General features: G+C 45.6%; 1 protein-coding gene across 15 annotated transcripts in view; it reads left to right on the plus strand.

Moving 5' to 3' along the window:
* The window catches only part of LOC122257092 (uncharacterized), a 386597-nt gene that overhangs the window by 239031 nt on the left and 135066 nt on the right, over positions 1-12500 (plus strand). For 3 of the 15 annotated variants that reach the window (XM_086542430.1, XM_086542431.1, XM_086542432.1), the window contains one exon: positions 2623-2637. The exons of the other annotated variants lie outside the window; for them this stretch is intronic. In XM_086542430.1, the coding sequence (XP_086398556.1) occupies positions 2623-2637 (15 nt within the window). The remainder of the gene's footprint in view (positions 1-2622; positions 2638-12500) is intronic. 15 annotated transcript variants of the gene reach the window in all.

A 12500-nucleotide genomic window follows, 5' to 3' on the forward strand; every position in this document is an offset into this window, starting at 1 on the left:
TAAGGCAATACTTTATCTTCCATCTGCAACACGTGCAGGCTATCCTCACTCGCGCCATCCAGGTTCCACAAGAAACTTCGATTTCCGACTCATTAATAGTGTTTATCTTATCCTTATCCTGAAGAAAGTGTCTTTTGACATGCTATTTGCCGCACGCCCTTTGTCGCTCATGAATGGAGGGCCTTGGGGGTAGCGATATTGGTTTTGTGGAGAGAACAGCCCAGGAAAAACCCACCGCCAAAAGTCTTTCTCTTTCTTCACTTTTATGGCGGGGACGAGAACAAAGGAGGGACTGATCATTACACGCTGGTGACGAGCGGCGGCGGCGGCGGCGGTGTGGGCGGGGGCGGGGGCGGGGGCGAAGAGCGGAGCAGGGAGGAAGGAAGAAAGGAATAAGAAAAGGAGAAGAGAGGGAGAAGGAAGTGAAAGGGAAGTGACTCTCCTACCCCTTTTCCTCCTCACTCCCTTCTTTTCAACAACAACAAAAGCAATAATAATAATAATGATAGCAACAATAATGATAAGAAGAGTGGTGATGATGATAATATAAATGATAATGATAAAAATTATAATATTAATAAAATGGTAATACTGATAAAAATAATAATACTGATAGAAATAATAATAATCATATAATAATGATAATGATGACACTGTGATACTGATAATAACGAACACAATGATAATGGTAGTGATCACATCAGTGATGGAAATGACAATAAAAATGTTAATGTTAACAGCAATGATGACAAGTATAATGATAATGATTGTGATAATGATAACCGTCATGATGTTATCTGTAAAGATGAAAACCGTAACAATGATAATGGTCGGTTCGATTATTTGATTATTATCATTACGATGCTGATAGTTATTGTTACTTTCCTTAATATTGTTATTATCATTGTTAATGCATTGTCATTATTCTTATTATTACTATCATTGTCGCTGTTGATTTTGTTATATTTATGGTTATTTTTAGTATATCATCAATTTCATTAGTATTAGTATTATTCTTGTTGCTATTACTATGAATTTCATTGCTAGTATTTTTATTGGTGATATTGTTATGATTATTCTTGTCATTATTATTATAAACATCATTAATGCAGTTGTTATTGTTATTACTTTTTATCATAATTGCCGTTACTATTACCATCATTGTTATTAGTTCTACCATTATCATTATTATTATCAATAAAATTATTATTACTATTATTATTGTTGTTATTATCATTATTGTTATTATTATCATTATCATTATTATTATCATTATCATTATAATTATCATTATAATTATCATTATCATCATCATCATCATCATCATCATCATTATCATTATTATCATCATCATCATCATTATCATTATTGTTATAGTCATTATCATTATTATCATTATTAAAATTGTCGTTCTTCTTATTATCATATCAATAGATTATAGATATCAATTGAGTCATCCACCTAATAAGAATAGTAATCAGCAGAAATAACCGAAAGGGCGAGTTATTGAAACAGTGAAAAAAAAGTAAAGAAATAGCTAAAATAGTAAGTGGCGACATAGCCAAAAGAGTAAGCATCAAATATAGTCAAAAGAATAAGCAGAAATAGCCAAAACAGAAGGCAGCAGATATAGCCAAAAGAAGAAGCAGCAGAAATAGCCAACAGAATAAGTAGTAAAAATAGCCAAAGGGCGAGCTGCAGAAATTGCCAGAATCCCGACACTCGAGCCGTCAAATTAGCGGCGAGCTGCGTCAGATTAACATAAAAAGAAGCTTTTATGTCGCGTCGCCTGCAGGTGTGCATTAGCCGTCGTTAGACCTGCACCTGCGGAGGGAAAGGGTGACAGGTTGACATCAAGGGAAAAGTTTGCGTCTCGAAGAGAAGGCTGGGAACAGCTATAAGTGTGTTGGTCTGTTGACTGTTTGTCCGTTACTGATTGCGTGGTGTAGGCATTCTTATTGTTCCTTTTTTCTTCCTTCTTTCCTTATTTCTTTTCCTCTCTCACTTTCTCTCTCTCTCTTTTTCTTTCTATCTTTCTCTTAATATACCTATCTTTGTCTGTCGATCTATCTCTTTCTCTTTTTCTCTCTCTCTTCCTCTTTCCCTCCCCCTTCCTCCCTCCCCTATTCTTCCGGAAGCCAAACTTCCAGTCTAGCCAATAGGTCACAAGTACCTCATTATATAACATACAGTCTTTGTTAAACGAAAGGCCTATGATTGTGTCAACGATGGGAAGAAGATTAAAGGGGAATTGTAGGGTAAGAAAGAGGGAAAATAGAGAAAGAATTGGAGAAGAAGGTGACACGTGGGCACTAACACTTTCAAGAGTAATTGCATCGTCGTTAAATAGTTAGTTTCAAGGAACTATGAAGCAAAATGAAAAGGTGCATACAAAATATACAGACTTTATGATAGGCAACTTTTTTTTTAATATGGTAAAGCTAACAGATTGAACGATTTGCATTTTTTTTATTAATAATATTGTCACGCTCTCTCCAAATACTTCTGTATCATATGTTTAATATCATTAACAAACGCTTAAAAAAATATAATTATTCCAAAATGAATATTCGTGTTCATATTGCTTCTTTCCTCGTATGAGTAATTATCCTTTTCTTTAAGGTCTTGCATAAGGAAGTATGTATCAGCAGTAATTTTTTTCAAAATTTTTTTCATCGATCTCCTTAAGCACGTATTATCTATGCACGATCTAATTAAACTTGACATACAGATGCAGACAAGCAGCTTTCACATCCCCACATACCCTATATACACACACACACACACTTGCGAGTGTGTGTATTTATATGCCTTATATATATATTCTATATATATATATATATATATATATATATATATTATATATAAATATATATAAATATATATAAGAATAGTTTATATATATATATTTCTATATATATATATATATATTATATATGAATATAGTATATATTGATAGATAGATAGATAGATAGATACACACACACACCACACCACACACAACACACACACAACACACACACACACACACACCACAACACACACACACAAACAGAACAACACACACACACAGACTCAAAACTACAACGCACACACGAGCACACACCACACACCACACACCACACACACACACACACACACACACACACACACACCACACACACACCACACACACACACCACACACACACACACTGCCACACACACACACATACACAACACACACAACAACACACACGCACACACACACACCACTACACACACACACACACACACACACACCATATATTATATATTCCTCCTCCTCCTCCTCCTCCTCCTCCTCCTCCTCCTCCTCCTCCTCCTCCTCCTCCTCCTCCTCCTCCTCCTCCTCCTCCTCCTCCTCCTCCTCCTCCTCCTCCTCCTCCTCCTCCTCCTCCTCCTCCTCCTCCTCCTCCTCCTCCTCCTCCTCCTCCTCCTCCTCCTCCTCCTCCTCCTCCTCCTCCTCCTCCTCCTCCTCCTCCTCCTCCTCCTCCTCCTCCTCCTCCTCCTCCTCCTCCTCCTCCTCCTCCTCCTCCTCCTCCTCCTCCTCCTCCTCCTCCTCCTCCTCCTCCTCCTCCTCCTCCTCCTCCTCCTCCTCCTCCTCCTCCTCCTCCTCCTCCTCCTCCTCCTCCTCCTCCTCCTCCTCCTCCTCCTCCTCCTCCTCCTCCTCCTCCTCCTCCTCCTCCTCCTCCTCCTCCTCCTCCTCCTCCTCCTCCTCCTCCTCCTCCTCCTCCTCCTCCTCCTCCTCCTCCTCCTCCTCCTCCTCCTCCTCCTCCTCCTCCTCCTCCTCCTCCTCCTCCTCCTCCTCCTCCTCCTCCTCCTCCTCCTCCTCCTCCTCCTCCTCCTCCTCCTCCTCCTCCTCCTCCTCCTCCTCCTCCTCCTCCTCCTCCTCCTCCTCCTCCTCCTCCTCCTCCTCCTCCTCCTCCTCCTCCTCCTCCTCCTCCTCCTCCTCCTCCTCCTCCTCCTCCTCCTCCTCCTCCTCCTCCTCCTCCTCCTCCTCCTCCTCCTCCTCCTCCTCCTCCTCCTCCTCCTCCTCCTCCTCCTCCTCTTCTTCTTCTTCTTCTTCTTCTTCTTCTTCTTCTTCTTCTTCTTCTTCTTCTTCTTCTTCTTCTTCTTCTTCTTCTTCTTCTTCCTCCTCCTCCTCCTCCTCCTCCTCCTCCTCCTCCTCCTCCTCCTCCTCCTCCTCCTCCTCCTCCTCCTCCTCCTCCTCCTCCTCCTCCTCCTCCTCCTCCTCCTCCTCCTCCTCCTCCTCCTCCTCCTCCTCCTCCTCCTCCTCCTCCTCCTCCTCCTCCTCCTCCTCCTCCTCCTCCTCCTCCTCCTCCTCCTCCTCCTCCTCCTCCTCCTCCTCCTCCTCCTCCTCCTCCTCCTCCTCCTCCTCCTCCTCCTCCTCCTCCTCCTCCTCCTCCTCCTCCTCCTCCTCCTCCTCCTCCTCCTCCTCCTCCTCCTCCTCCTCCTCCTCCTCCTCCTCCTCCTCCTCCTCCTCCTCCTCCTCCTCCTCCTCCTCCTCCTCCTCCTCCTCCTCCTCCTCCTCCTCCTCCTCCTCCTCCTCCTCCTCCTCCTCCTCCTCCTCCTCCTCCTCCTCCTCCTCCTCCTCCTCCTCCTCCTCCTCCTCCTCCTCCTCCTCCTCCTCCTCCTCCTCCTCCTCCTCCTCCTCCTCCTCCTCCTCCTCCTCCTCCTCCTCCTCCTCCTCCTCCTCCTCCTCCTCCTCCTCCTCCTCCTCCTCCTCCTCCTCCTCCTCCTCCTCCTCCTCCTCCTCCTCCTCCTCCTCCTCCTCCTCCTCCTCCTCCTCCTCCTCCTCCTCCTCCTCCTCCTCCTCCTCCTCCTCCTCCTCCTCCTCCTCCTCCTCCTCCTCCTCCTCCTCCTCCTCCTCCTCCTCCTCCTCCTCCTCCTCCTCCTCCTCCTCCTCCTCCTCCTCCTCCTCCTCCTCCTCCTCCTCCTCCTCCTCCTCCTCCTCCTCCTCCTCCTCCTCCTCCTCCTCCTCCTCCTCCTCCTCCTCCTCCTCCTCCTCCTCCTCCTCCTCCTCCTCCTCCTCCTCCTCCTCCTCCTCCTCCTCCTCCTCCTCCTCCTCCTCCTCCTCCTCCTCCTCCTCCTCCTCCTCCTCCTGTACCTCCTCCTCCTCCTCCTCCTCCTCCTCCTCCTCCTCCTCCTCCTCCTCCTCCTCCTCCTCCTCCTCCTCCTCCTCCTCCTCCTCCTCCTCCTCCTCCTCCTCCTCCTCCTCCTCCTCCTCCTCCTCCTCCTCCTCCTCCTCCTCCTCCTCCTCCTCCTCCTCCTCCTCCTCCTCCTCCTCCTCCTCCTCCTCCTCCTCCTCCTCCTCCTCCTCCTCCTCCTCCTCCTCCTCCTCCTCCTCCTCCTCCTCCTCCTCCTCCTCCTCCTCCTCCTTCTTCTCCCCCTCCTCCTCCTCCTCCTCCTCCTCCTCCTCCTCCTCCTCCTCCTCCTCCTCCTCCTCCTCCTCCTCCTCCTCCTCCTCCTCCTCCTCCTCCTCCTCCTCCTCCTCCTCCTCCTCCTCCTCCTCCTCCTCCTCCTCCTCCTCCTCCTCCTCCTCCTCCTCCTCCTCCTCCTCCTCCTCCTCCTCCTCCTCCTCCTCCTCCTCCTCCTCCTCCTCCTCCTGATCCTCCTCCTCCTCCTCCTCCTCCTCCTCCTCCTCCTCCTCCTCCTCCTCCTCCTCCTCCTCCTCCTCCTCCTCCTCCTCCTCCTCCTCCTCCTCCTCCTCCTCCTCCTCCTCCTCCTCCTCCTCCTCCTCCTCCTCCTCCTCCTCCTCCTCCTCCTCCTCCTCCTCCTCCTCCTCCTCCTCCTCCTCCTCCTCCTCCTCCTCCTCCTCCTCCTCCTCCTCCTCCTCCTCCTCCTCCTCCTCCTCCTCCTCCTCCTCCTCCTCCTCCTCCTCCTCCTCCTCCTCCTCCTCCTCCTCCTCCTCCTCCTCCTCCTCCTCCTCCTCCTCCTCCTCCTCCTCCTCCTCCTCCTCCTCCTCCTCCTCCTCCTCCTCCTCCTCCTCCTCCTCCTCCTCCTCCTCCTCCTCCTCCTCCTCCTCCTCCTCCTCCTCCTCCTCCTCCTCCTCCTCCTCCTCCTCCTCCTCCTCCTCCTCCTCCTCCTCCTCCTCCTCCTCCTCCTCCTCCTCCTCCTCCTCCTCCTCCTCCTCCTCCTCCTCCTCCTCCTCCTCCTCCTCCTCCTCCTCCTCCTCCTCCTCCTCCTCCTCCTCCTCCTCCTCCTCCTCCTCCTCCTCCTCCTCCTCCTCCTCCTCCTCCTCCTCCTCCTCCTCCTCCTCCTCCTCCTCCTCCTCCTCCTCCTCCTCCTCCTCCTCCTCCTCCTCCTCCTCTTCCTCCTCCCCACATCCTCGTCCCTCAACCTCCTTACTGTTACTTAGTACAGCAGAGTGAAGGACACATCTTGACCGGATGTTCTCATAGGAGCCTTCAGTTCACCTCCGCCTTTTCCCTTATATTATTTAAAATTAATATTATATATAATTATATATATATATCTATAATTTATATATATATATATATATATATATATATATTTTATTAGATACCCACATATATATGTTAACACAACATATATATGTTTAATGGATGTATATATAGATGTATGCCCTTTGTATATGTATTTGTATATTTTTGTATAGATATATGTTATATATATATATATATATATATATATTATATATATTATAATAATATTATAATATATATATATTATAGTATTGATATATATACTACATATTACAAATACACACACACACACAGCTGCTACCTGAATTATTTCCCCACCCTTTCGCTTTCCCCCTTCTTTCTGTTAATCTAATTTTTACTTTATATCTCTCTGACATGCATTTTCCCCTCTCTTGCTTTTTATTCCCCTTTCTTTTTCTTTCTGGATTTTAAGTCACTTGAATCTCTCTTTCTTTCCTCCTTTAATCCCATTCCTACCCTTCAGAACTCCTCTTGTGTTTGTGCTCTTGTCTCCCTACTGAGCTGCAGTATCCGGCTGGAGTGGGCGTGCATATGCAGTGCCCCCCCCCCCCCTCCTCGATTCAACATGCTTTATCCTCTGAGGCGATTTGCTGTCACTTTATCCGACAGCCATTCGATTCTATAGAAAGAAACTAAACAATGACAACCTAGTAAACACGCATACATATACGCATGCACGCACACGCCCCCCCCCACCCCCACACACACACAGCGAAAGAGAGAACGAGGGAAATAGAAATAGAGAGAGAATGAGAGAGAGAGAGAGAAAGAGAAAGAGAAAGGAAGAGATGGCGAGAGAGAGAGAGAGAGAGGGATTAATCTTCTGTCTATTTTCTTTTCCTTTTCCTCAATCTCGAAGATGTTGTTTTTATACCCTCTCCTTCAGTCTCTGGAGTCCGAGAAACAACTGTACCTATTTTCTTCGTCAGTTCTTGTCTCCACTCATTTCCTCCTGTTTCTCCCTTTCCTACACATCTTTTTTCGGGGCAAAAGATCTGTGATTCGAGAGTAGGCTTCTGAATACCCCTCAGCCCCCCACACCCCCACTCCACCTTCACCCCTCTCACTATCTCTACTCTGCCACCTCCTCCTTCTCTTTCTTTTTCATCTCCGGCCTTCATCCTCCTCCTTCCCATCTTTCCCTCTACACTTGTCCTTCTTCTTCTACATCTTCATCTCTTCCTCCTCCATCTTTCTCTTCTCTTCTTCGTCCTCATCTTCTATCTCTTTCCTAGGACCCGCGCACCTTAACACCCACCCCCTACCTCCTCCTCCTCCTCCTCCTCCTCCTCCTCTTCTTCTTCTTCTTCTTCTTCCTCCTCCTCCTCCCCCTCCTCCTCTTCCTCCTCCCCACATCCTCGTCCCTCAACCTCCTTACTGTTACTTAGTACAGCAGAGTGAAGGACACATCTTGACCGGATGTTCTCATAGGAGCCTTCAGTTCACCTCCGCCTTTCCGCCTCATTAACCTTGATATATGACGTCATCACTCACTCTGAGAAACGCCTTCGAAGAAAAAAAGAAAATAAAAGGGAAAAAAACGTTGCCACCTTGTCCATTAGGAGCTTCGGTCGCATTGACTCTCCCTGTCTCTCGTTGCCGGGCGGGAAGGAAAGGTCCAAGAGAGAGAGAGAGAGAGAGAGAGAGAGAGAGGGAAGGAGGGAGGGGGAGAGGGAGAGGGAGAGGGACAGAGATACAGAGAGAGAATACAAAGAGAGAGCGGGGGAGAGAGAGGGAGAGAGAGTGGGGGAGGGAGAGAGAGGGGGGAGGGAGAGAGGGGGGGAGGGAGAGAGAGGGAGAGAGAGGGAGAGAGAGAGAGAGAGAGAGAGAGAGACGAGGAGAAAGACAAAGATACGGAAAAAAGAGAGATAGAGAGAAATATAAATAGATAGAGATAAATATGAATAGAGATATTGAGAGATAGAGATAGAGGGAGAGAGAGAGGATGAGGGAGAGAGGGAGAGGGAGAAGGAGAGGGAGAGAGAGAAGGAGAGGAAGAGAGAGAGGGAGAGGGAGAGGGAAAGGGAAAGGGAGAGAGAGAAAGAGAGAGGGGGAGAGGGGGAGAGGGAGAGAGGGAGAGGGAGAGGGAGGGGAGGGGAGGCGCGAGGGAGAAGGGAGGGAGAGGGAGAAGGAGAGGGGAGAGGGGGGGGAAGGGAGAGAGGAGAAGAGGAGAGAGAGAGAGAAGAGAAGAGAAGAGAGAGGGATAAAGAAGGGAGAAAAGGGGAAAGAGAGAGGAAGAGATGAGAGGTGAGAGAGGGAGAAGGGAGTGAGAGGAGTGTGAGTGAGAGTGAGAGGGAGAGTGAGAGGAGAGTGAGAGTTGAGAGTGAGAAGTGAGAGTGAGAGTGAGAGTGAGAGTGTGAGTGAGAGTGAGAGAGGGAGTGAGAGGGGGAGAGGGAGAGGGAGAGAGGAGAGATGGAGAGAGAGAGAGAGGGAAGAAAAAGAGAGAGGAAGAGAGAGAGAGATCTTTGAGGTCCGTAGAGTTGGAGAGACGAGAGAGAGAGTGTACAACATTGATCCAGGCTCATATTTACATTTTTGCATTTTTCATGAAACATTAACACCTTCGCGAACGTCGGTGTAAAATTGAGCTGACGCGACGAAAAAGTGCCAGAGAGAAATATTTCAGAGAAGTATTTCAGAGAGCGAGAGTCAAAGGGGGAACCAGTTGAAAGAGAAAGAAAAAGTCAAATAAAATGTTCAGGGGAATCTAAGAATCAAACATACTTTCTCAACCTGACAAACAGTAGTTTACGTGCGGGTGTAAATATTCAACTGCGATATACATGGAGAGCTATGTGTATTTGTGTGTGTGTGTGTGTGTGTGTGTGTGTGTGTGTGTGTGTGTGTGTGTGTGTGTGTGTGTGTGTGTGTGTGTGTGTGTTTGCTTGTTTGCATGTTATGTATTATTATGAAAGACTGATAAAAATTACAACAGAGAGAAAAACAATTCTTACCACCCACTGCGTATATCAATATTTGGGTATTATACGATAGATGAATACAGTACAGGAGACCGGACAGAAATATCGCCCGCCTTCATCTCTCCCTTCAGCACTTCACATTACATGCAATTCAAGTTAGCTCTCGACATCACCGACATAGCCAGGGCTTTCTGGAGGAGAGGTAAGGGGTAAAGAGATGATTCCGAGAACATACAAAGAATCCGATTAAAGAGGGGGATAAGATACTGTATGTCACATTCTATACAAGATATTAAGTATTCTATATGTATGTTCATGTGTTCGTGCGTGTTTAATAAATACATCCACAAACACACACAAAAAGACAAGCACACGCACCCATGTACATACGTACTTATAAACTAAAAGACACACGCCCATGTGCACATCCAGACAACCAAGGCTGCACACGAACCAGCCCGCCATACGAAGCAGCCACAGTGGACTTGTCGACATCATGGACCTCCACATCAAAAGCCAAAAGCCTCGTCGCGGCTGCACGTCAAAGCGTCGTGAAAGCGCCTTGATCCTCGGCGCAAAGGATGTGATGTGAGAGTAAACAAGAGGAGAGCGTAGGAAAAATAGCGTCCGAGGCGCTATGTATTACGTTGACAATAGTACTTTGGCTTATGTCTTGAAGGGCTACAGAGGAACATGGAATTAACCGCTCAGAGCGAGACTTTTCAAAACGAAAAAAAAAAAAATGTAAAAAAAAAAAAAAAGTAGTTGCATGCAGTCGACAAAACGGCACACATAACTAGTATGTGTATGTGTGTGTGTGTGTGTGTGTGTGTGTGTGTGTGAGAGAGAGAGAGAGAGAGAGAGAGAGAGAGAGAGAGAGAGAGAGAGAGAAAGAGAGAGAGAGAGAGAGAGATTCTCTCACACGGGATAAAATCCTTCCCCTGCAAGGTGTCCGGTTCACAGAGACACTAGACCGCAGAATCAGCCTGTGACCAAAGATAATTCTGTTTTTCCTTTTTTGCCTTTCTTTGGTTGCATATCTGTGAAGTGGTACCTTGTATTTACAAGCATGAACGTTTGGTGGATGGCACATTATAGCACGAGAGTTGAAGTAACGTTTGTTCTTTCTTTCTCTCTCTCTCTCTCTCTCTCTCTCTCTCTCTCTCTCTCTCTCTCTCTCTCTCTCTCTCTCCTCTCTTCTCTCTTCTCTCTTCTCTCTTCTCTCTTCTCTCTCCTCTCCCCTCTCCCCTCTCTCCTCTCTCCTCTCTCCTCTCTCCTCTCTCCTCTCTCCTCTCTCTTCTCTCTTCTCGTCCTCGCCCTCTCCCTCTCCCATTTTGATTTTTGGCATTTAGTAAGGCATGTGTTCTTTCTTGAAGTTGAATTACTCGAAACTCGAGGAATATTTTTTCTGGGTTTGTGATGAGGATGATTATAGTAATGATAATGAAGCCATAATAGTAATAATACTGATAATAATAATAATAATGATGATACTATTATTACTACTAATGATAATGATCATAATAATGATAATGATAATAATAGTGATGATGATAATGGTACTAATAATAACTATGATAGCGATGATAACAATAATGATAATCATGATAATGAATGGAAATAATTGAAAAAAATAATAGTTATAAACATAAGAATAAAAACAATAATGATAATAATGTTAATAGCAATGAGGATGGTGATGATATATAATGATTATAACAATAATGATAATATTAATATTTATAATAATAATGCTAGTAAAATAATAATAATAGTGAAGATAATGATAATAATAACAATGATAATGATATTGATAACGATAATGATAATGGCAATAATGAAAAAGATAACAACAATGATAACAAGGAGAGTAACAATAACAATAGTAATGATGAAAATGATTATGATGGTTATACCGATATTGATAAAATCACGATAATTACAATAATGATAAAGATGATAATAGTAATGATAATGATAATAGTAAAAGTAAGGGTAATAATGATATTAGTATAATCATCGCCGTTATTAATATAACTTGCAGTTATTATTGGTAAGTGACATAATTGATAACATAATCAGTATCATTATCACCATCATTATCGTTCCTGTGGTTATTAATATCAGTGTCGGATATTTTTCCTAATTTTATGACATTAAAAAAACTCAGTAGCCATACCGGGCCACCGTCACACTTGTTACTACTGTAGCCCTTTCCGTAAATACTGTACCTTGTACCTCTTCGCTGTGCCAACTACACGTCCCACTATGCTATCGCACTGCCTTTCTAATGGAGTACCTGATATGCGAGCAGCCTGGCTCGAACGTGGCACTTGCTTGGCACTGATAACGAGGCGAATGGATGCCAGAGCAGCGGGCTTTTGTGTGAGGGACGTTTGTGCTATCTATTTCGTCGGTCTGTTTATCGTGGTTTCTTGTGGCTGATGGTCTTCGTATTGTTTGTGAGTGCGAGTGCGAGTGCGAGTGAGCTTGTGTATATTCTTATATGTTATCCTTTTCCATAAGCCTAACGGTTTCATTAGTGGTCTCCATTCACCCAGGCATCCTGCGATGACTCCCCCCCTCACCCTCCTTCCATTGCCTGACCACGCCGAAAGCCCCTCCTTCGCTCTTAATCTCACAGCTTCTCTTTCTTTCATTAACCTACTACTCTCTTACCGTCACTCAATTTCCTTTCTCTTGCGGCCTTGATCTGGTATCACCGCTCTCTCTCTCTCTCTCTTTCTCTTTCTTTTTATTTCTTTCTCTTTCTACTTCTATTCCTATTTCTATTTCTCTTTATTTATTTCTCTTTCGCTTTCTATTTCTCTCTCCCTCTCTTTCTTTTGATTACTCTTTTTTTTTTTCTCTCTCTCTCTATCTATCTTTATTACTCTTTTATTTATTTCTCTCTCTCTCTCTCTCTCTCTCTCTCTCGCTCTCTCCTTTATTTCTTCCTTTCTCTCTGGTTCCACTCTACTTGTCTTTCCAGCCTTTTCTTTTTCCTTCGGTAACTTTCATTTCCTGCCTCGTACCTTTTTTCACTATTTCATTTGTTTGTTTCCCTCCTCTATGGTTACAGACTGCGTTTC

The sequence above is a fragment of the Penaeus japonicus genome, unplaced genomic scaffold (genome assembly GCF_977035675.1).
Source record: "Penaeus japonicus unplaced genomic scaffold, GWHDUDI00000001_assembly GWHDUDI00000012, whole genome shotgun sequence".
Taxonomy (NCBI): domain Eukaryota; kingdom Metazoa; phylum Arthropoda; class Malacostraca; order Decapoda; family Penaeidae; genus Penaeus; species Penaeus japonicus.